This window comes from Geotrypetes seraphini, chromosome 1 (genome assembly GCF_902459505.1).
Source record: "Geotrypetes seraphini chromosome 1, aGeoSer1.1, whole genome shotgun sequence".
NCBI classification, from domain to species: domain Eukaryota; kingdom Metazoa; phylum Chordata; class Amphibia; order Gymnophiona; family Dermophiidae; genus Geotrypetes; species Geotrypetes seraphini.
Window position 1 is genome coordinate 125,431,309 of NC_047084.1, and position 25,264 is coordinate 125,456,572.

The 25,264-nt window shown below is 43.1% G+C and overlaps 1 protein-coding gene across 4 annotated transcripts in view; it reads left to right on the top strand.

Moving 5' to 3' along the window:
- LOC117357382 (bifunctional heparan sulfate N-deacetylase/N-sulfotransferase 3-like) overlaps positions 1–24,888 on the top strand; it is a 278,317-nt gene extending 253,429 nt beyond the window's left edge. For 3 of the 4 annotated variants that reach the window (XM_033937877.1, XM_033937867.1, XM_033937886.1), the window contains one exon: positions 21,928–24,887. In XM_033937877.1, the coding sequence (XP_033793768.1) occupies positions 21,928–22,047 (120 nt within the window). In that variant the 3' untranslated portion in view covers positions 22,048–24,887. Of the gene's footprint in view, positions 1–21,927 lie in introns of all 4 variants that reach the window. The other variant, XM_033937894.1, reaches the window with a different exon arrangement.
- The last annotated feature ends 376 nt before the right edge of the window (positions 24,889–25,264 follow it).

Genomic DNA, 25,264 nt, shown 5'->3' on the forward strand with positions numbered 1-25,264 from the left:
TGCCTTATCCCCTCTATTGAAAAAATCCGATCTAAACCCCGCCACTCCTTCCAGCTATCGCCCAATAGCTAACATTCCTCTCCTGACCAAAATGCTTGAGTCCATCATAGCCACCCAACTTTCGTCCTATCTTGAGAGATTCTCCATTCTCCTACCCTACTAACATGGATTCAGACCCAACTTCAGCACTGAATCCCTTTTAGCCTCTTTAATTTCAAAGGTCCAACAACTTCACTCCTGCAACAAGTTTGCTGTCCTTCTTCAATTTGACCTTTCTGCAGCTTTCGACATTGTCCATCATGACATACTAATCCTCCAACTTTCTGAAATTGGCATAAACTCCACAGTCTTAGATTAGTTCTCGAAATTCTTATGTTTCCGCTCCTACTTCGTTAACATGAATGGAACCTCATCCTCCCCTTGGAAACTGACCTGCGGAGTCCCCCAGGGTTCACCCCTATCCCCGATTCTTTTCAATGTTTATATGTCCTCCCTGAAACTCCTCCAACTATCCACCTCAGAGACACTTTACACCTACGTCGACGACATCCTTGTCCTTCTCGAGACCGACTCTAACCTCACCAACCTCTCTGATAACATCTCATCTTGTATAACAAATCTCCAATCCTGGGCTCTCACCGTTCAAATGAAACTAAATGAGACCAAAACAAAACTACTTTGGCTCGGCCCAAAATTAGATCAGCTACCCACCCTCATCCCACTATCCTCTGGCACCAATCTGCAGCTTGAGCACTCTAGCAAAGTTCTGGGAATCATCATTGACTCCTCATTGTCCTTCAATGACCACATCAACTCCCTAGTAAAAAAATGCTTTTTCAATCTTCACATGCTAAGAAAAGTCAGATCCTGCTTTCACCAACAACATTTCGCTATCCTTGTTCAATCCATTATTCTATCCAGACTAGATTACTGCAACTCCATCTACTTAAGCCTAACAAAGAAAAGTCTTCTCAGACTTCAGCGGATTCAGAACACCACAGCTAAACTAATCTTCACAAAAAGCAAATTCGACCATGTCTCCCCGCTTCTGTCTAAGCTTCATTGGCTCCCAGTCATCCTCAGGGTTCACTACAAATGCGCCTGTCTAGCCTTCAAATCTCTCCACGGCATCCTTCCTCCCCTCTTTCCACTATCTTGGCTCTCCTCGAGTCTTGACTCCTCCAGATCCACTCAAAATTTCAAACTATCCTTCCCCTCTTTAAAAGGCATATCCCAAACAGGAAAACTTGGAACATCCCTCCTCTTCAGGATCACCGAGCTGTGGAACAGCTTTACTGCCCATCTTCGGAGTTCGACCTCCCTCTAACACTTCAGAAAACATTTGAAAACTTGGCTTTTCTCCAAAATGTAACTCCCTCCCTCTCCATTATTCTAAGTCCCCCATTTCCTTTCTGTTTACCAATTCCCTTCCTCTTTCCATTGTACTTCCCTTCTTGTTTTTCATTCCTGTAAACCGTGTCAAGCTCCACTTCTGTGGAGATGATGCGGTATATAAACTTAAGGTTTAGTTTAGTTTAGTTTAGTTTTCGGACATTTTCATTTTTTTGATTATGAGCCCCAATGGGTTTTAACCATTTAACACCCATTCCATTATTGTCAATGAATCCTTTTTACGAATAACCCCATCGATGCACTCTTGTTATTAGTGGTAAAAATGGGATCTAAGACGTAGCGTTCATAGAAACATGACGACAGATGAAAGCTAAATGGCCAATCCACAGCATGCACTAGACCAGGGCTGGGCAACTCCGGTCCTCGAGGGCCAGAATCCAGTCGGGTCTTCAAGATTTCCCCAATGAATATGCATTGAAAGCAGTGCATGCAGATAGATCTCATGCATATTCATTGGGAAAATCCTGAAAACCCGACTGGATTCCAGCTCTCGAGGACCAGAGTTGCCCACCCCTGCACTAGACCATGGCTTTCTGTCTCAAAGGTACATTTTGTCCATTAAGTGGTATAAGAGGCTGGTCCTCTTTTGTTGAGTGTCTTTGGGTGACTGGGAGGTCCTATGATGTGTACTGGCATAGCATGCCACTTTCTCCTTTTGAGTTTCTATTTCTCATCCCCTTTTTACTGTGACCTGCTCAGTTTGTTCTGACCTGAGTTTGTCAAGAAATGGATTACATTAGTGCAATAAGAAGGTATCACCTTATGTGGTTTTCATTTATCATTGTATGTTAATTTTCTTTATTACCTGAATATGATTACTCATCTTCACACTAGTTCATAAGATATATAGTAATAATAATAAAAATGCAATATTAAACATTTTATTTCTTCAGATTGAATTCCTTGTGTGGTAATAATAATACTTTCTGCAGTGTTAATGAATAGAAGCTCAGTATCAACAGAGCAGCTAATGGGAAGAGTGACAAACTGTGTTTCTCCCAGTTTTTCTCATTCTCTCTCTCCAAAGAGAGGGAAAGAAACAGGTCTCAGGCAGAGAAAAAGAGAAGCCAGGGGAGAACGATCAAGATTCAAGTTTATTGAGACCTTACTCAGTGGCATACCTAGGGTATGTGGCACCCAGGGCCCATCATTTTTTGACACCACCCCCCCCCATCCCCCATGTAAAAAAATATTTTTTGTAATAACCATGAAACGGAATAAATGGTCAGAATAGAAACAGGCAGTGAAAATTTTCTTTTATTGAACCTCATATATGTAACCATTATTCCAAACATAACATAACATAAATTATGTCTGAATTGTCATGACATGAGAAGTACATATGGAGTAGTTGCAGGTGATGCTTGGGACAGTTCTGATTGTGTTAGTTCGGTTTTATGTGTTTTTGAATAGAAGGGTTTTTATTTCTTTTTTGAAGGTTTTGTAGTTTGTGGTCGAGGTCAATAGATTGTAGAGTTGGGGGTCGAGTGTTGCAGCTCGAATGGCTAGGAGGTTGTCGAACTGTTTTTTTCTTTTGACGTTTTTGGTTGGAGGGTGTGTGAATGGTGCGTGAGTTCTCCTATGTCTGGTTGAGGTGGATTGAATTATTTAGCTGAAGAAATTAGTTACCCCCCCTCCCTTCCACACACATTAATTTTCTTCCATTTTTGTTCCCATTATAAAAAACACTGATAAGTTCCCATCTGCCTCCCGGACCTCCCCGGACCTTACCTGGTGGTTTAGTGGTCTTTCGGGGCAGGAACGATCTTCCTACGCTCCTGCCCCATGCTGATCATTCATCCATAATGGCTGCCGTGAGTTCCCGTCGTAGTCTCGAGAGACTACGGGAACTTTACAGCATCTATTTTGAATGAGTGATCCACACAGGGCAGGAGCATAGGAAGATCGCTCCTGCCCCAAAAGACCACTAGACCACCAGGTAAGGTCCGGGATGCCGGGAGAAGGCAGGAGGGAGGTGGGGGTGGGCCATAGTCATCCCATAGTTATTCATGAAAGTTCAATATTCACGGGCCGGCTGTGCCCCTAACCCCTGTGAATATTGAGGGAGGAGTGTAGTAGGTTTTAGGGGAGTTTTGGATGGCTCACCATAAATTATAAGGGGTACTTGGTAAGATGTATATCTGACACCCTTTATATGAAGTTCATAGCAGTGATCTCTAAGGTGCCCCGCTGCTATGTTAAAATGATGTCCCCCTCCCACGTCTAAATGGTGCTGATTTGGATGTTTGTAACTTAGACATTTTCATAGTCAAAAATGGCAAATAAAATTAGATGTTTTGGCCGCCAAGTTGTCCAAATAGGCAATTTACAAAAAAACAAATTATTTGGATGTCCCGTTTGAAAATGGGTACGTCTTAAGGGAAGAATCCCAAGTCGGACTTGGACGTCCTATCAAAAATGGTCCTCCACGCCTAATTTATAATCCTAAAGTTATGGACTGAACTGCTGTCCTTAGAATATGACAGCAGGAAAGGACCATGACGTTTTGTCATTCTTTAGCTGGCCACTTCAACCCCACCTACAGTACACAATACAAAGACTGCTGAAATGATGTAAGATCTGTACCGAAAGCCATATGAGATGAGACTTATAGGGGTATCTGGCTAATTGTCAACATTAGTGCAAAATCCTCACCTTCTTTCAATAAAGCTAGTCACACATACTGCTATTGGTATGCAAATGTAAGCCCCTGCCCAGCTGTGTCCCTAGGTGGTCTTCTTACTGCACAGAGAGGCACTACATATGCCAGTTTACACCCACCCAGGCTGTCAGCGTCAGAAAGACCCTTTTCCACGGATAAAAATCTGTTTTCCCTGCAGAAGGGTCTGCGTCACTGGCTTTAATGAGTTATACTGATTTTTATAAACTTATCTACCTTTGTGTTTGATCAAGTTTCACCTGACTTGATGGATTTTTGCCTCTTTTGGACCTTAGAAGATTACTTTCTGAGAAGAAGAATTTCACAAGCCAATTATCTGGGTAAAAAGGCTTCTGAAAAACTGCTATCCTGTGTGAATACTATCCGAAGAAGCAGGCACAGATCTCGGCAGGTGCTTTTATCTTGAACAGGTTTCAAAGAGAAACAAGGCTTATACTTTCCTTTTGAGAATTTGTATAAAATCCACAGGAAAAAGCAGCCTTCATCTTTGTACCTGTCAGCACAGTTTCAAAGAATCCTTATTAATGCTCTACCGATGTGTACCCTAGAGGAGAAGAGAGGGGAGGGGAGATAGGCACATTCAAATGCTCCAAAGCAGCAAACCTTTTGCAGAGAAAAGAAGACTCTAGAACAGTGGTCCCCAACCCCATCCTGGAGGACCACCAGGCCAATCGGGTTTTCAGGCTAGCCCTAATGAATATGCATGAGAGAGATTTGCATATAATGGAAGTGTAGACATGCAAATCTGCTCCATGCATATTCATTAGGGCTACCTGAAAACCCGATTGGCCTGGTGGTCCTCCAGGACAGGGTTGGGAACCACTGCTCTAGAACAGGAGGTTGGGTTAAGAGGCTTAAGGGGGGAAAGTAAGGAGCAACATGAAAACTATTTCTCTTCTGATCCTGTGATATTCCAGTGCACCAAGAATAAAATGGGACAGAAGAGATGCAGACATGCCAAGTCACAAGCATCAGGCGTGGACATGTCCATCAGACCCCTTCTCCAGCTCATACACATGTTCCCTTTTCTCTAGCATCAATGTTTTGCCTCACACACACACACACCCCTTTCGTGGTAAGGCAACAATCTCCCTTCCCCAGTTCATCAACTCTTTCTCTCTCTCTCTCCCACACACCCCCATAGTTCTTTAAGCATCTCATTCCAGATCACCAATAGCAGCAGCAGTGATGAGAATGAGCTTTATTGGCCAGCCCGCAGGACCTTCCCTTTGCCATTCCTGCCACCTCTGATTCTACTTCCTGTTTCTGGAGGAACTGGGACCAGCAGGGGGAAGGTCCTGCGGCCTGGCCAATACAGCTCATTCTCAGCACTGCTGCTATTGCTGGCGATCTAGGGTGAGATGCTTAAAGGACCATGGGGGGTATGTTGAGGGAGAAAGAGTTGCCAAACCCAGGGAGAGCGATGTTTTTCCGGAAGGGGAGGGGTTCAAGGGAAAGGGTGAGCTACCATAAGAGGAGGGGAGGGGAAGGGGGCAAGGGAAAGGACTGAGCTGCTATACCATAAGGGGGTGGGGGAGCTAAATGATGCCAGGATCTGTGGGAAAGAATAAATACTAGACACAGGGGGGGGGGGGGAAAGGATGCCAGGACCTGTCTGTGGGGAGATGGAGGAAGGGGGAGAGATACTGGACTCACATAGTTGGGGGGGAGGGTTGAAATAAAGAGAGAGGAACGTTTGCTGAATTCCCAGGGAAAAGGGCAGGCAGGAAGAAGGGAAGAGATGGACTCTGGGAAGGGGAGCAGGAGTTGGGAAGAAAGAGGGAGAGATGCTGGACATAGGGGAAGATAAAGATACAGAGGGGCCTGACACATTGGGGGAGAGGATAGAAACAGAGGGACAGTGCTGGGCACATGGGAAAGTATAGAGATACAAAGTGTTGATGATAGGCATGTGAGGGAGGAATAGAAGCACAGAAGGTGACACTGGTCAGGGCAACAATGTGGACACAGAAGAGGCATGCTCAACATGGTATTTGTATTTATTTATACCCCGCCTTTCCCAAGGCGGGTCAGAAGAGAAAACATACACAAACAAAATCACATGAACATGAATAAAACATAACAGTGATAATGTAAAGCCTCCTAAAATTACAAAGAGGCTACCAGCGCCTTGCATCAAAAAACTATAAATCAAGACCCATATTTCATCTTACAGAAGAGGTGTTTCTTCAACATTTTCTTAAAACTACTCAAACATGTTTACTGTTGTAAATATCCTGGAAGCTTATTCCACTCCCAAGGACCCACACACGAAGGTCCAAGGATGGTAGAAGGATGGGGCAGAGACACAGGAAATACGGGATAGCACCCTTCCCTTTCCCTTCTCTCCTGTCAGCAGCATCCCCTTCCCCTCCCTTGTCCAGGAGTACCCCTTCTCCCTTTCCTCCTCCCCTTATCCAACAGTAACTCTTGTCCCTTCCCTTTCCCTTCTCCCCTGTCAGCAGTACCCCCTTCCCCTCCCTTGTCCAGGAGTACCCCTTCTCCTTTCCCTCCTTCCCTCTCCAGCAAATGTTTCCTCTATGTAGGCTAGCGGCAGCTCTGTGTGCTTTTAACTTTGGCACACAGCTGCTCCTAAGCAGTATTTTAGCTGCGGTTTCATGAGGCAGCCTCGGGGCCTTTGCTAGGCCAACCCACATCGCATCATCAAAGCGGGCTGGCCTAGCAAAGGCCCCGAAGCTGTCTCATGAAACCGCGGTTAAAATACTGCTTAGGGGCAGCTGTGTGCCGAAGTTAAAAGCACACAGAGCTGCCGTTGCTGGTCTGGGGGTGCGGAGACAAAGGCAGGAGCAGGAGACATACGCGGCAGGAGTCCCGGTGATGGAAGGCAGGAGTCCCGGCATAGCGACGGCAACAGGAAGTTGCATGTCAGCTGATGCCAGCACCTTTTGTTGCGGCGGGGACCCGAATCCTTGACGGACCGGCAAGATTTTTTTGCAGACCGGCAGTTGAACATAAGAACATAAGCAATGCCTCTGCTGGGTCAGACCTGAGGTCCATCGTGCCCAGCAGTCCGCTCTCGCGGCGGCCCAACAGGTCCAGGACCTGTGAAGTAATCCTCTATCTATACCCCTCTATCCCCTTTTCCAGTAGGTAATTGTCCAATCCTTTCTTAAACCCCATTACCGTACTCTGCCCTATTACATCCTCTGGAAGCGCATTCCAGGTGTCCACCACACATTGGGTAAAGAAGAACTTCCTAGCATTCGTTTTGAATCTGTCCCCTTTCAACTTTTGAAGAACTGTGCTCTAGGACAGGGTTGGGAACCACTGATCCCTCCTGGTGACGCTTCACTTTTTCATACCTAAGGATCCTCTGGTCTCATCCCAGAATCTTTTGAGCTCTGCCACTGTTTTTTTGCCTCCAACACACCCAGTGGGAGCTGTTCATCCATCTACAAGCGTATACCGCCTTCTTGCATGACCTCATCTGCTTCTCATGTCTTTTTTTGAACCTTTGAAGTATTTAAATGTCCTTCTCTTATTACAACAAATGCTCATCATTTCTACAACATACCAGGTACCTAGTTCTTTACCCATAGAGCTTACACCTGCCAAAGGCAAACAGACATGACAAACAAAAGAGTCTAGAAGAAGGGAGGAGCTTAACCATGATGGCGTCCTGAAGGAGTTCGGTGGAACGCTGTCGGACCACTTAGAACTTTGATGGTGAAATGGAAATCGAAGACCTGGGTTTTTCCTTCTGAACCCAGGTCAGGAGTAATGTTACCTGGTTCGATGGATGCTTTTGTCAAGCGTCAGCCTAGGGGAGCAACAGATAAGAAGTCCTTGGCTGGAGGCGGGAGTTCGTCGGAGAACTCTAGCGCTTCCCTTGAGGTGGTAAGCCTCTTTCTGGAGCCGCACCTTCACTCAGTGTCATCGGGTACGGTGAGTGACATGAGCGAAGCAGCAATATCGGAGAATAGCAGGCTGTACAACTGATATTAGCTGCCTCAGTAACACAACTGCCACCATGTGAGATCTTGAAGTCGACGGTGGGCTTGCAGAATCTAACTTTAACTAACATCGCAGGGGAGGAGACATAGGCATCCTGGGACTGTCTGCCAAGTCTCTTCCCTGAAGAAGCCCTTTCTGGAAACGTCAATCGCTCCTCCTAAACTTACTTGCTCCACTTCATCACTGACGCTGAAACCGTGGATTGAAGACAAAGTTTTATTTTATTTTTCTTTCCAGCTTATGATTTATCTTTAATCTTATCTATTGTTTTGCCTTTTGTCTTTGTTTTGTTCTATTTCTATCATTTAAATTTCTCCAGAATTCTACTGTTCAACGGCTCCCCCTTCTGCTTCTATTCCTTTCTCTCCTCTCTTCTACCTTCCAAAGTATTTAGATCAATGCTGTCTTGTTAAAATGTTTATTTTATTTTTATTTTTCCTCTAACTCTACTTTTCACTTCTCTATTACCCTCCAGGTACTTTAGTTAGATTGTGAGCCTTCGGGACAGTAAGGGAATTTTTCAAGTACCTTTCTTATTTCTAATCTTAATGTATATTTTCTGTAAACCGCTTAGAACCTAACGGATGTAGCGGTATATAAGAAATAAATTACATTACATTACATTAACATCAGAATCTACAGGTACTGTGAAAATTAAACCTTTTGCAATAGTTCCCTTGAAAAAGCCCCCAGTTATAGACCTGAATTCAATAGGGGAAGCTATTTCTGAATTGCAGTCCTCATTGGGGACTCAGATGCAAAGTTTAACAACTTATTGCTCAGGTGTACTTTCTGAGACAGTTGGGAAATTAGAAATTGAATCTGCAGAGCAAAAACTGGATACTTTGACTGTTCAAAATCAGCTATTAATGAAGGATAATGGGAATATTAATTTTAAGCTGGAGAACGCATCAAGATGACATAATTTGAGATTAATCAATTTTCCTAAATTGATCACAGTTTCAGCACTTGATATGTTCAAAAGATATCTCACAGAAGTTTTGAATATTCTGCAAACTTCTTATCCACCAGTGTCAAGGGTTTACTATCTTCCAGTTGGAAAGAAGAAAACAGCTGATGAATGTTAGAAGCATTAGATTTGACTAATATACAGTATTAGAAAGATCAGATGTTGAGCAGATATCTGACATAGATTGGTTGTTGAAAATAATCTTTTAAATTTAAAGAGAAAGAGTTTATAAATTGTAAGATCCGAATGTACCCAGATGTATCCAGTGACCCAAAAAAAGAGGAAACAATTTTTGATTTTACGTCCTCAGGTTCTAAAAGGGAGCAACATTTGTGCTTAGATTTCCTTGTAAATGCTTGGTAAATTTTCAGGGAACCAGATATGTATTCTTTGAGTCTTCACAATTGTCAAGATTTATTTGGGGTAAAGATGTGATAAATGATAGCACCCCTGTTAACATACAAGGAGGAAGCTCGTAATATAAAGATCTAGGTGATATTCAGGTTTGTCTGTTTACCTAATAATGATTTAATAATTACTAAATTCCAATTTATTTTAAAGCTTTCTCCCTTATATTGTGAACTATCTAACAGTACAAGGGGGGGGGGATTTTTTTCTATTTTCTTATTCCTTTATTTTGGAATGTTTACCGATTCTCCTTTGCAAGAGGTATCCAACAATTTAAACTCTCCTTTCATTCTAAAAAAGGGACTAAAGGAATCAAGATCTTCAGTCAATCTTTGGTCTTTAAACTCTCTCAACTCTGGAATGACCTACCCTTTTTTTAAGGAATTAAACTAAACCTTAAGTTTGTATACCACATCATCTCCACAGAAGTAGAGCTCGACACGGTTTACAAGAATTGATATAGAAAGGAACTACAATGAAAAGTAGAAGGACTTAGTAAAGAGAAGTTTAGAGGGACTTAGTATATCGAAGAGGGAGGGGTCATTACATTTTAGAGAAAAGCCAAGTTCCAGTTCATTTCAATTTTTCCGTAAATCTTTAAAAACGACTCCATTTGCCAAACATTTTGAAAATTAATTCTTTTGAAATTTTGCTATCATCTTCTATTTATCATTTGTAAATCGTTCCCTGTTTATTTAATTGCTGTAAAATGAGTCAAGCCTTCTCAGAATGATGACTCGGTATACAAAGTTAAGCTTTAGTTTAGTTTAGTTTAGTTTGATTCTTTTCTCAGTTGTAACTGTTTAATATGTATGATTGTTGTGATCATGAAAATGGAACCTTAATAAAAGAAAATTTAAGAGTCTAGAAGAAAGTATTTACCATACAGAAGTGCTCAAGATGAAAATGCAAAGCCAGAAATGTGAGGGATAGAAGAGAGTCTAATGGCTAAAAGAATGGGCTGATAACTAGAGAAGGCCGGCTTCAAATCCCACTGTGATTTTGAGTGAATCACTGAAGCCTCTGTCACCTCAGGTACAAGCTTAGATTATAAGCCCCTATATCTGAATGCAACACCCTTTGAGCTAATACTGGAAAAAGATATAAACAAAAGCCCCATTTTAAGCCCTTAACATACTGGATGCAAACTGAAACCTCTATTCTGAAACAGAAAAACATGGCAGCACATAAAGGCTAAATGGTCCATCCAGTCTACTGTAGTTCTGAATTTTTTTTAATGCTAATGTACGAGTACGTCAGCATGGATGTACTTAAGTTTAAAATCAAACAATTTTAATAAAAATTTTTGCAAAGAGTTATATCGAGCCGATGCAGGACCTTGAATATCTAGGTGTTTGCTTCAGTATGGGAGTGAACAAGGTATTCCTGCCTTTGGCACACCAGGTGAAACTTCGAGATGTCATCCGGGAGTTGCCAACTACTCCGGTTCCCACAGCATGGCAGTATCTTCAGGTCCTGGGGTTCATGGTATCGAAGATAAATGTGATTCCTTCGGCCAGGGCCCACATGTGCCCATTACAGCACATGCTCATTTCATGCTACAAATGTGTCTCCCCTGGACAGCGGAGGCTTGGGCCAGCATGGCCTAGGGTTGTGGCCCGGGGTCTTCCCCTGTGGATCTCTGACTGGGTGATCCTGATGACAGATGCCAGCCTTTTCGGATGAGGAGCAGTTTGGCACCATAGTCCAGTGCAGGGGCAGTGGTCTCAGACCGAGCGGAGATAATCCATCAATCGTCAGGAGCTGCAAGCGATTCACCTGGCTCTGCTTCGGGTCTTCTCCAACAATGCCACAATGGTAGCTTACATCAATTGACAGGGGGGCCATCAAAAGTGCCTCTCTCAGTGTAGAGGCCCAGTAAAACTACTGTTTTACTGGGTAGAGCGCCATCTTCTGACAATCTCCGCAGCTCATTCAGGTGGGGAATGGTTCCTGTCCCAGAGAACATTCAACTGCATTACAGACCGGTGGGGTCTCCCGACGTTCGATCTCATAGCATCCGTGATCAACAGGAAAGTGGATCACTTCTTCAGCTGCCAGCATGAAAGGGGAAGTGAAGGCTTGAATGTGTTGGTGCAGCCCTGCCCACAGGATGATCTTCTGTATGTCTTCCCTCCTTGGCCCCTGGTGGCTGCCTGTTGAGGTGGAATGCGGCTCACATGTGTCAGGTGATTCTCGTGCCCAATTGGCCGAGATGTCCATAGTAAGCTGACCTGGTTCGTCTCCAACAAGGTCCAGGGCTCAAGCTTCCTTGTCACCCTCAACTGTTCACACAGGGTCCAATTGCACTCCAGGATCCAGACTGCTTTGGTCTTACAGCCTGGCTCTTGAGCGCAGGGCCTTAATCAGCAAAGGCTACTCATTGGCGGTGATCTCTACCCTTCTCTGCAGCCAGCGGAAGTCCATGCTGGTGGCTTGCATGAAGGCATGGAGATGTTATCAAGCCTAGTGCGTGCAGAGACAGGAGGATCCTTCGGTTCCATCCATTCCCAGAATTCTGGAATTTCTTCAGGACGAGTTGGGGAAAGGGGTGGTGGTGGCTTCCCTTAGGGTCCAACTGGCCGGGCCCAAACAAATGGTACTAGAGCCCACCAGGGCCCAGGCCATCCTGGACCTGGTACTTACGAACGGGGAAAGCGTCTCGGAGGTCTCGGTGGGAGAAACGCTAGCCACCAGTGATCATAACATGGTATGGTTTAACCTTAAAAAAGGCTTCCCTAGATCACAAACAAAAACAAGGGTACTCAATTTCCGGGGCACTGACTTCGCACGCATGGGAGATTTCGTCCATCAGAAGCTGCAGGTTCAAGAAGTAACTGATAATGTGGAAGCTATGTGGTCAACCTTGAAATCGACTCTTCACGAGGCAACTATCCGCTACATAAAATCGGTAACTAAACAACAAAGAAAAAAGAAACCCCAATGGTTCACTGATGAGGTCTTGTACCTCGTCAAGGAGAAGAAAAGAGCATTTCTCTCATACAAACGCACCGGGGAAAAGGAAGCAAACATTGAATACAGGACAAAGTCTACAGCGATCAAAACAGCAGTCAGGGAGGCCAAGCTTCAAATGGAAGAAACTCTAGTGAAGAACATTAAGAAAGGGGACAAATCCTTCTTCAGGTACATTAGCGACAGGAAAAAGAACACAAACGGGATAACACGCCTTAGAACGCCAGACGGGGATTATGTGGAAACAGATTCCGATAAAGCCAAACTACTGAATGATTACTTCTGTTCAGTCTTTACCTGTGAGGCACCAGGGCACGGGCCACGGCTGGAAACAAAGCAAAGCATGGAAGACCCATTTCAGAATTTTGAGTTCACAACTGCTGATGTTTACAGAGAACTGTCAAGACTCAAGGTGAACAAAGCCATGGGACCGGACAATTTGCACCCAAGAGTGCTCAGAGAGCTATGCGATGTTCTGGCAAAACCGTTTGCCATGCTCTTCAATCTCTCCCTAAGTACGGGGAGAGTCCCCCTGGACTGGAAAACAGCTAACGTCGTTCCTCTGCACAAAAAGGGTTGCAGAGCAGAGCCTGCGAATTACAGACCGGTGAGTCTCACATCAATAGTGTGTAAACTCATGGAAACTCTACTTAAAGGTAAATTAGACACGGTATTGGATGAGGGGAATCTAAGGGATCCCTGCCAACATGGATTCACTAGGGGCAGGTCATGCCAATCCAATCTTATCAGCTTCTTTGATTGGGTGACAGGAAAGCTAGACTCGGGAGAGTCTCTGGACATAGTGTACTTGGATTTCAGTAAAGCTTTTGACAGTGTCCCACACTGTAGACTATTAAACAAGATGAAATCGATGGGGTTAGGTGAGAAACTAACTGCATGGGTCAATGATTGGCTGAGTGGAAGACTTCAGAGGGTGATGGTCAACGGCACCCTCTCTGAGACTTCGGAGGTGACCAGCGGAGTGCCGCAGGGCTCAGTCCTGGGACCATCCCTTTTCAACATATTCATAAGGGACTTGACCCGAGGGCTTCAGGGTAAAGTAGCACTGTTTGCCGACGATGCCAAACTGTGTAATACAGTAAGCGAAAGCAATCTCAAGGATAGCATGACGCATGATCTGATCACGTTGGAAAACTGGTCCTCGATATGGCAGCTGGGCTTCAATGCTAAGAAGTGTAAGGTCATGCATCTCGGCAGCAGAAATCCATGCAGAACATACACCTTGAATGGAGAAACACTAGCTAGGACTTCAGAAGAACGGGACTTGGGAGTAATCATCAGTGCAGACATGAAGGCTGCCAAACAGGTAGAGAAGGCCTCATCCAAGGCAAGGCAAATGATGGGATGTATCAATAGAAGCTTCGTTAGCCGCAAACCTGAAGTCATAATGCCACTTTACAGAACCATGGTGAGACCTCATCTGGAATACTGTGTGCAATTCTGGAGGCCACATTACCGTAAAGATGTGCTTCGAGCTGAGTCAGTCCAGCGGATGGCCACTAGGATGGTCTCCGGACTCAAGGGTCTCTCATACGAAGAAAGACTGGGCAAATTGCAGCTCTATACTCTCGAAGAGCGCAGGGAAAGGGGTGACATGATAGAGACATTTAAGTACGTCACAGGTCGTGTCGAGGTGGAAAATGACATATTCTTTCCCAAGGGACCCTCGGTCACAAGGGGGCACCCGCTCAAACTCAGAGGAGGGAAATTTAGTGGTGACACCAGGAAGTATTTCTTCACAGAAAGGGTGGTGGATCAGTGGAACAAACTTCCGGAGCAGGTGATCAGAGCCACCAGCGTGCTCGACTTTAAGAATAAATGGGACATCCACGTGGGATCCCTGCGAGGGTCGAGTTAAGGAGCTGGGTCATTAGCACTCAGACTTAATGGGGTGGGTCAGTAGAGTGGGCAGACTTGGTGGGCTGTAGCCCTTTTCTGCCGTCATCTTTCTATGTTTCTATGTTTCTAAGCAAACATGATGCTAGGAATTATTAAAAAAGGGATAGTTAACAAGACTAAGAATGTTATAATGCCTCTGTATCACTCCATGGTGCAACCTCACCTTGAGTATTGCATTCAGTTCTGGTCTTCTTATCTCAAGAAAGATATAGTGGCACTAGAAAAGGTTCAAAGAAGAACAACCAAGATGATAAAGGGGATGGAACTCCTCTCGTATGAGGAAAGACTAAAAAGGTTAGGGCTCTTCAGCTTGGAAAAGAGATGGCTGAGGGGAGATATGATTGAAGTCTACAAAATCCTGAGTGGAATAGAATGGGTACAAGTGGATCGATTTTTACTCCATCAAAAATTACAAAGACTAGGGAACACTCGATGAAGTTACAGGGAAATACTTTTAAAACCAACAGGAGGAAATATTTTTTCACTCAGATAATACTTAAGCTCTGGAACGCATTGCCAGAGGCTGTGGTAAGAGTGGATAGTGTAGTGGTTTTAAGAAGGGTTTGGACAATATCCTGGAGGAAAAGTCCATAGTCTGTTATTGAGAAAGACATGGGGAAAGCCACTGCTTGCCCTGGATCAATAGCATGGAATGTTGCAGCTCTTTGGGTTTTGGCCAGGTACTAGTGACCTGGATTGGCCACCATGAGAACGGGCTACTGGGCTTGATGAACCATTGATCTGACCCAGTAAGAAAAGGCGTTCAACTCATTAATCCAATCATAATCGATAACAAACCTCTTAATCACACTACTAATACAAAAATCTTGGGTGTCATAATAGACAATAATCTCACCTTTCGACCACACATTAGCTCTTTGGTTAAAAATTGCTTCTATAGACTAAGAATGATTCGTTCGCTGGTCCCCCTTCTTGATTCTCCATCTCTCAATACTCTAATTCACTCCCTAGTGATCTCAAAATTAGACTATTGTAACTCCTTATTAAAGGGGGCTTATCTCAAGGATATTAGGCGCCTCCAAATTATACAAAACACCGCAATAAAGGTAATTTCAGGTTCTAAAAAATTCGACCACGTCACGCCTCTACTCCAACATGCCCATTGGCTTCCCATTTCATATAGGATAACATTTAAAATAGCTCTTTTAGTCTTTAAGACATTAAAAAATAATACTCCAGCATTTATAGATAGACATCTGATTCCGTACAATTCGCCTAGAGTTCTCAGATCATCCTCACAATCCACCCTATATGTTCCCTCTTTAAAAATCATTGGTACTCGCCGTGACTTGATTTTCTCGGTTACTGCTCCAACAATTTGGAACTCACTCCCTCTTTATTTAAGACTTGAACCAGACTTGCAAAAATTTAAGAATAGCTTAAAGTGTCTTCTTTTTAAAGAAGCCTTTAACTAAAAGTTTTTTGTTTTTTTTTCTGCTGGTTATTTCCTACTTTCATCACCCTTCATCAAATTAAGATCCCCTTCCCTTTTAACTTTTCTTCTGTTCTAAATTTTTTCTCCCTCACCTTCCTAATGTACTACCCCATTTTGGTTATTTTATTTTAAAATTGTATTTTTTCTTTCTTTCCTACTGTTTCATGTGGCATGTCACCCCAGTTTGTTTTTTACTTTTTTAAAGTAGTCATTTTTAATTTTAATGTATTTGTGATTTTATTGCCTTTGTAAAACGCTTTGTAATCTGAAAAGCGTTTAATCAAATATCATAATAAACTTGAAACTTGAAACACCAGAGACACCATGTTCTTATATTTCTCCTGGCTTCTCATCTGGATGTCATCCGTTTTCTAAGAGGCGCAATCTGTCTACAGCCTCTGCTTCTGACGCCTTGTCTGTCGTGGAATCTTAATCTGGTTCTCTGATCTCCGGCTCGTCCACCTTATGAGCTGATGGAGCGTGCTTCTCCTATGGATCTGACTATTAAGATGGTTTTCCTGGTGGTTATTACTTTGGCCTCAGGGTTTCTGGGATTCAGGCTGTGTCTTACCGGAATCCATTCCTGTCTCCTTGCGCACGGTTCCATCCTTCCTGCCTAAGGTAGTTTCAGCAGCTCACGTTAACCAACAGGTGAGGCTCCCAACTTTCGTGCCCTCCAGTTCGAGAGAGCGTGACCAGGTTCTGTGATCTCTGGATGTGCGTAGGACACTATTGCAGAACCTGGAGGTCAGAAATGAGTTCTGGGTCTCTGACCATCTGTTTGTCCTGGTGGGTCCTGCCCGCTGGAGCTGGCCAACCTCCAAAGCGACCATTCTTCAGATGGATTTGCATGGCCATTTGAACTGCCTACATTGCAGCGAGGAAGAAGCCCCCTCTCTTGTTGAGGGCTCATTCGTAGAAACATGATGGCAGATAAAGGCCAAATGGCCCATCTAGTCTGCCCATTCAAACAGAGGCATTTCCTCTTCGTGGGCAGAGTCATCGGTGATCTCTTTGGAGGAGATTTGTAGGGCGGCTACCTGGTCTTCTTTGCATATCTTCACCAGGTTTTTACCAGAGTGATGTGGCAGCCAGGCCAGATTCTACTTTTGGTTCCTTTATTTTAGTAACTGGTTCATCAGCCTCACCCTAGCTTTTGGGACTGCTCTGTTAAATCCCGCTTGTGCAGGAATAGAGTGGGATTGTAGAAGAATGAAAGATTAGGCTCTTACCTCTTCTAATCTTCTTTCTTGTAAATCCACACTCTATTCCTGGAACCTGCTGATTTGTTGATCATCTGCCTTGACAAGTACTGGTAAGCTGAATTGCTGTGCTTTCTGACCAGCCCTTTGAAGATTACATCTGAATGTATTTTTCACTTTCCTTGGGGTTTCTAGTTCTAGTGCCCCCTATTATAGGTGCCTATTAGCACTGTTTTATTTGGGTTCTACTGTTGTTTTTGCCCGTTTGTGATTCTTCTTGATCATTTAATTTTCCATCTTCTGAGCAGGATAGACTAATATGATGGGGAGTTTCCCCGTTCCCCTCCTTTTGTTCTTTTCCTTCCAGATATTCCTGTCTGCTTTTCTACTAAACTGATTCTCTGGGAGGTGCTGAAGACTGTGAATATTTATGTCTCCCTAAGACTGGCTGGCGAGAAGGTTCACAACCTGCTTGTCCAGGAATAGAGTATGGATTTACAAGAAAGAAGATTAGCAGAGGCAAGAACCTAATCTTTTAATCTGTACTATGTGGTATCAAGTTAGGGCTTGATTGGTGCAAGATTCTCAGAAGCCAAACCACATTGCTTTTGCCTAGGCAAAGGGGCTTTACTGCACCAAACTTGTGATGAACTGTTCAGCTTTGAGCAATGTAGTTTTCCTCTGGTGTAAAACTTACTCATGTGGTGGAGAGTGTGGCGCAGTGGTTAAAACTACAGCCTCAGCACCCTGAGGTTGTGGGTTTAAACCAGGGGTGGGCAACTCCGGTCCTCGAGGGCCGGAATCCAGTCAGGTTTTCAAGATTTCCCCAATGGATATGCATTAAATCTATTTGCATGCTCTGCTTTCAATGCATATTCATTGGGGGAATCCTGAAAACCTGACTGGATTCCGGCCTTCGAGGACCGGAGTTGCCCACCCCTGGTTTAAACCCACGCTGCTTCTTGTGACCTTGGGCAAGTCACTTAATCCCTTGAATACCTGAATAAATTAATGTAAACTGTTCTGAGCTCCTTTGGTCTTGCTTTTGTACATTCTCTTGGTCTGGACTGGTCTTCTGGGATGATAAGGAAAGTGAAATTTATTCATACCTGTTAGTTTCTTTTCCTTGAGTCCTATTATACCATCCTGGAAGGCAATGGTGTAAGGGATATCTGTTGGGCTTAGCCTGCTCCTTCCATGGGTTGTTCTGCAGAATTACTTAAGATAGGTCATCTGGTCTTTATCTGCCTTCATTTTTCTTTGTTTTCTATGCCTGGCTTTGAATGATATAAGGGATCGGTAGCATGGAATGTTGCTACTCCTTGAGTACTAGTGACATGGATTGGCCACCGTGAGAACGGGCTACTAGGCTTGATGGACCATTGGTCTGACCCAGTAAAGCTATTCTAACGTTCTTATGATATGATGTCCAAATCCAAGTTTAAACGTTTTGTGGAACACGCACAAAACTCCAGTAGCAAACATGACCATTTTCAAAACAGAAAACCTTCTGTTTTTTTTGTTTCGAAAATGGCCCTTTCTCAAATGCCCTCAGTGCATCTACATTTTTTAACTATTTAAGAAAAAAAAAATCATGTTCAAAAGAAAAGTGCACAAAACAAGCCATTGGGATGTAGAAGGGGCCAGCATTTTTAGTAGACTAGCCACACAGACATCCCAGCAAAGAGCAGTGGGGCACCCTAGGGGGCGCATAGTGAATATTGTATAGTGAGCCCTTCAAAACCCACCCAAAACCTACTGGACCCAACTGTATACCACACCAATAGCCCTTATACCTGCAGATATGGGTGGGTTTTGTAAGGCTCACCATAAGCATAGTAGTTCGAATGAGATATGGGCCTGAGATGGGGAAAGTTCAGTAAGGAACTATTAGATCAATTGGCACCATACCAAACATACAGAAAGAAAAAGAGAGCGTTAAATGAGTGGTTCGATTCAGAACTAAGAAAATTGGAGAGAATCTGGAAAAAAAGAAACAAAAAATGAAAACACACAAAACACTACGCACAGAAAATAGGTACATCAAAAATAAATAGTAAAGAACTGTTCAAACTAGTAAAAACGATAACAAGCACAACGAGTGCACTCCATCTGCTCAAACCCTAGCCAATTTCTTTAAAAATAAAATCACCGACCTAAGAACAACAATACCTACGCCCAAAACCAACACAGAATTCTATTTTGGACTCCACGAACAAGAGTCCAGAGCAGACATGCTCTGGAACCATTTCGAGTTCCCAAATCAAACTGCTTATTGGCAAAGGTACAAGTGCTCTGATTTTACAATTAGACCTTAGTAGTGCGTTCGATCTAGTAGACCACGAAATAATGCTACTAGGCCTAGACGCAATGGGGCTCTTGGGAAATTGTAATGATGCACACCTTCTTGCAAATCACATTGATGAATACGGATAAACAGGTCTTCGTCGGGGAACACCTGGCTTGGCCTCCGCGTGTGCGGGTCACTGGACTGGATGGATCAATGGTCTGATTCGGTGAAGGCGTTTCTTATGTTCTTATGTATGTCCTTCTAAGATCATGAAAGTTGCTCCACCTGATTTTAAAAAGGAACTATTCACTTGGCTAACAACTACTCCTACTAACAGAATATTGAATGAGGATATGGAACACATACTGATCACACCTATCCCCAAAGATCAGAAAAACTCAATAGCCCTGACATTCAACTACAGGCCTATAGCGAGCATCCCCCTATTCACTAAGCTACAGGAAGAATTAGTCAACTTGGAACTAGTAAACTACCGAGATAAATTTAACATTCTTAGTGAACATCAATCAGGTTTCAGGAAAGGATACAGTACGGAAACAGTTATATCTTCCATCCTAAACCACCTCTATGCTCTTTTCAGCAAAGGTACAAGTGCTCTGATTTTACAACTAGACCTTAGTAGTGCGTTCGATCTAGTAGACCACGAAATAATGCTACTAGGCCTAGACGCCATGGGGCTCTTGGGAAAAGTAAAGAAATGGTTCCAGGAATTCCTAACAAACAGATCATACCGAGTGACCAGTGATGGGAATTACTCTAACCCATGGAAGAAACCCTCAAGGGTTCCCCAAGGCTCTCCACTATCACCCACACTATTCAACATTTACATCTCATCCTTGGGCCATCTATTACAAAAGTTAAACTTAAACTATTATATATATGCAGATGATATATCTATATTAATCCCCTTAAATGACATAACAAATGAAATTATAGATCACCTTTCTCACATAATGACTGAAATCGAAAAATGGACAATCGACTTCAAACTGAAACTAAACACAGAAAAGACAAAAGTCTTCCTGGCAAGCCCCAAGGACAAAATTACCAGAACATCATTACAATTAAACGGCCACGAATATCTCCAAAACCATAAAAATACTGGGAATCACACTAGACACACACCTAACCATGGCTGACCACAAGAACTTAGTGGTGAAAAAATGCTTTTGTACACTGTGGAAACTAAGGACCATTAAAAAATACTTTGACGCTACATCCTTTAGATTACTGGTGCAGTTTCTGATCCTATCAATATCATTTATCTAGGTATCCCAAAGAAAACAGTACAAAAATTAAGAATAGTACAAAACACTGCAGTTCACTTGATCTTCGGATTGAGAAAAAACGACCACATTAGCCCTTACTACAAAAGGTTGCACTGGTTGCCAATGGAGGTGCGAATACTATTCAAGTTTGCCTATATTTGTTTCAAGCAGGTCTGGGGACGAGCGCCTTCTTACCTACTACCACATTTCATATTACACAACCCCACACAACCAACCAGAAACCGTAACATATTTACATACCCAAAGATCACATGCTGCAAATACAAATCCTTTTTGGACAGGTCCTTCATGTTCCAAGCAAGCAAACAGCAGTCCTGGCTGGGAAATTACATTAATGGAACCAGGCTGACCTACGGTGCATTCCGGAAAGCAATTAAAACCGCACTATTTGACAAATTCATCTCCTAAACATAAACCTCACCACTTACTAAGTTATATTTTCCCTCTGTCAATCTCGGTGTAATATGCTGTCCTTTTATCTATTTCTTATGTAATAAGTTGTACCCCCACTTCTTGCATTCTGTAATTCGCTGATTGTCCAGCCTTCTTCAATGTGAACCGCCTAGAAGTCTTTTGACTGTGGCGGTATAGAAGAATAAAGTTATTATATTATTATTATCTCTATGGTTGACTACATCCCCCACTAGGCTACTCCAGAAACCTGCGTGCTGCTCTCATAGGACTGGCCATAACATCTGAAGATACCATACGGGAGATATGTACTGTTTCATTCACTTCTTGGGGTCAGTGACCACTGGAGGAGTGTGTGTGTGTGTGTGTGTGTGTGTGAGGGGGGGGGGGGGGTAATGCCTTCATCCATCCAGTGGTCATCTGATTAGTTTGGCCACCTTTTTGTTAAAACAGATCTAGGCCTAGATGACCAAATTGTGCTCTACTATTCCAGAAAAATGTCCAAATCATAAGCTCACCCCAACCATACCTCCAACATGCCCCCTTCAGATTTAGATGCACTGTAGACAAGCACCATAGAAATCCATCGTGAAAATAGGTATTGAAAATAGCAAATTGGAAGGGTTTGGGAAGAAAAACATCCATCTGCCCCTTTATGCCTCTTTTGGGAGGTTTTTCTGTTTTGAAAATGAGCCTGATAGTAAATTGTTTCAATATATTAAGACTTAGGAGCCCACTTCAATATGTCTTCAGGGGAGAAAAAGCTTAGGGAATCAGCCTGTATGTATTTTATTTAAGACTATTCATTATTAAACATTATAAACTAGTTTTTTTTTTTGGGGGGGGCAGGGTTTATTCATTAGCAGTGTCTGGAATAATTTCTAATATTTTTCTCTGATTCTAACCTCAATCCCATCAGTGCAGGATATTTCTGTCCAAATATTACCAAGACCATAATGTGGAATTGTCCAAGCTCTTACACAGACTGGGTCATCCTCTACCATCATGGCTGAGGCAGGAGCTACAGAATGTGAGATAGCAGAAAACAAAGTGGAACTTGATCTTCTTCAGTACCTCACACACCATCTTCAGGAGCTCTATAATGAACTGAAAGACAAGGACTAAGAATCCAATCTCCTTTCCAGCAGTGGGCCAAACGTAGCACTGAAAAATGAGGATCGATAATCCAGTCTTCCTCAGTCTACCAGCACCAGTTCTACATTCTAAAACTTCTGTAGCATAACGTCTATAACTGACCTTCGTTAATGTACCATCACTGATCCATGAGTCTTCAGGTGCTCCATCATGAAAAAACAGTGGAGAACAAGACTGAATATCTAGATCCCCTCAGTATTCCAATACCAGTTCCACAGTCTCTAGGACCTCTGTAATGTAACATTATAACACAGTGAAAGACAAGCACTGGAAATCAGATCTCCTTCAGTGTGCCAATACCAGCTCTAAGTCTTGAGGAGCTGTGCAACACATGACAATGGAAGAGATGAACTGGAAATCTGACCTCCCTCAGTGTGCTAGCACTCGTTCCACTGTCTACAGTAACTCTGTAATATAACGTAACAGTGAAAGACACTATTGTGGCAGCAGTTCCAGGTCTCAAGGAGTTGGGAATGGAAGATACTCTTGTTTTGACGTTGCATTGGTCAGAAGCAATGGGGACTATGACATTTCCCCTTGCTTTGGTTTTTTTTTTGGGAGGGGTCATATAGCTGTACCAAACACATAAAAGCGACCACCCACTGCTGTTAAATTATCCTCATGAGCCAGCTATGCAACAGTTCTGCTTCACTTGTTTATCTCAATGAAGCATTGAGATGGCCTCTTATTTGCCTTCTCATTATATTCCTGGTTGTACCTGTAAGATAATGCCTAGAAGAGTGTCACAAAAAGAGCAAATATTTAACAAAAGGGTGCCCAAGTTGCTGCTGTGCCCAGACATGGTTGGAAAGGCCGGCCTGGTGTATGTTTGGAAACTAGCAGAACAACTGCTCCTGCCACTAATTTATGACTTCTGTAGTGCTAAGAGATATGTCAAGCACACTACAGAAACACCTGATTTCCTTCCCCATGCAACTTCTAATATAATCAAGACATTCAAAAACAAATAAAGAACACGTTCTTTCTGATGTAGAAGAGTTAAATAGTATATAACTGCTTACAGAAACATTGTGGAAAAATCAATTGATAACTGATTGATCTACCAGTCTGTCATTAAAAGAACAAAGCTGATTACTGCGAGTGAAACAGAGACAGCCATAGAGTGAAATTCCTTCTGGGTGTGCCGTGGAGCTGCTTTGATTATTCCTCATGTCCCAGTGGATCAGTTCTGCTCTGCTTTGATCCAGACCACTACAATGTCTTTAAGGCTTCCAATATGGTGCTTGGCAGTATCCATTAATACTCCTGCTTAGCTAAGATTTCATTTTTCAACTGCCTTTTTTTGATGTTTCTAGTCGACAGTGATATTTACAAAACTGCCACTTTTCTTGGTGCTGTCTCTTCCAAGTGTATCATCACTCCATCATCCAGACAAATGACTTTTTCAGAGTTGTACTAGGGCTGGTGCTGTCTGTCCTTCCACTGTTCACATAGGTGGTTGAAGCATAATGCAAGAACGTACCAAAGATAAGAACGAAATGAACTTGTCGGTCAGAGACAAGTCAGAACCCATAAAAGCAGATGAACAAGAAATGAAAGCCAGAGGAGAATGAGAGACCCCGGGTGGCCAAGAAATAGAAATACGTATATTTCTGCATTACCTTTATGGGCCGAGTCACTAAAGGTCGTTAACTCTTAAAGTATGTTCTAATTAAAGACCTAGTCTCCAATGATTTAGTAGGGGTGAAAACCTGGATTAAATTGAGCATTCACATCCAAGCTAAAAATGAGTACGAGTGCTTCACTTAATCACCCCCTATTGAATAATCCCCACTAAATCTACTGAGGCTATTGGGTTCCAGTAAACATAGTACCATCTCAAGACTAGATAAGAAATGGTTCCAGCAATCTAACTTTTTACATAACTGAGGGGCCTATTAAAGCTCCTGCCCCTCTCCCATCCTTAGTGACATGTGGAGAAGTGCTGCAAGAGAGGCCTGTGTTCCTGATGGCGAAGACTTTGAGGATTTGGAACACCAGGTCAGTTTTCAGTCTGGGACATAAGAGCACAGAAGCCTCAACTTATGAGCTGGGGAGCTTAGAGAGAGGATCAAGCCCGATGGGACTGACATTTTCAATGAGAGAGTGTTGGGGAAGGGAGGGTCTTTTTGGTGTCGGGAGGTACAAGGGATCCCTCACATATTTGGCTGGTTAATATGAGGAATGTCTACATGAAGATCAAGGCTTCCTTTAGCGCTGTCCCATATTGGTAACTTAACGACCAGGGCAATGACTGCATTTCTAATGTACATGTTGAAAATTGGACTTAGTGACATGTCCCTTCAGCGCTGCCATTTCTTTTACTTTTAAAATCTAATACAAGAAGTCCAAATGGTGTTTGAGTTGCTTGGTGTGGCCGAGACCTTGTCTGGAGATAGCTGCTCTGTAACTGGCCACATTATTCTGCCCAACATAACATTTTATTCATCTGTTAAAGGGCAGCAGGCACAGTTCTGTTGATTAAATATGTTGAACTTCCTCAGGAAGAAATGAAACAGTTGATTTAAATGTTTCTAGCAGTAATATTGTCATTCACATTGAATGAAAATGGATGAAAATTATTTTCTCAGATTTTTTTTTAACAGACATTATTACTCTGTTCATAGCATGATACCTGTAATATGGAAGAATAAACTTGGACCAGAAAAAAGGGAGCCTTGTGTGCTCATTTTGGTTGTTTGATATATACTTTTGGTAACATCCACCAAATATAATGTAAGCATTGCCACACTGGGACAGACCGAAGGTCCATCAAGCCCAGTGCCCTGTTTCCAACAGTGGCCAACCCAGGTCCCAAGTACCAGACAGAAACCCAAAGAGTAGCAACATTCCAGAGCTGAGATTGTGATGTCATAATGCCTCAGAGCCAACCTCAGCGGTGATGTCACAATGGCTCAATTGTCCTAGACTTGGCTTACTTAAGAACATAAGAGCTGCCATATTGGGAGAGTTCGAAGGTCCATCAAGCCCAGTACCCTGTTTCCAACAGTGGCCAACTCAGGTCCCAAGTACCAGACAGAAACCCAAAGAGAAGCAACATTCCAGAGCTGAGATTGTGATGTCATAACGCCTCAGAGCCA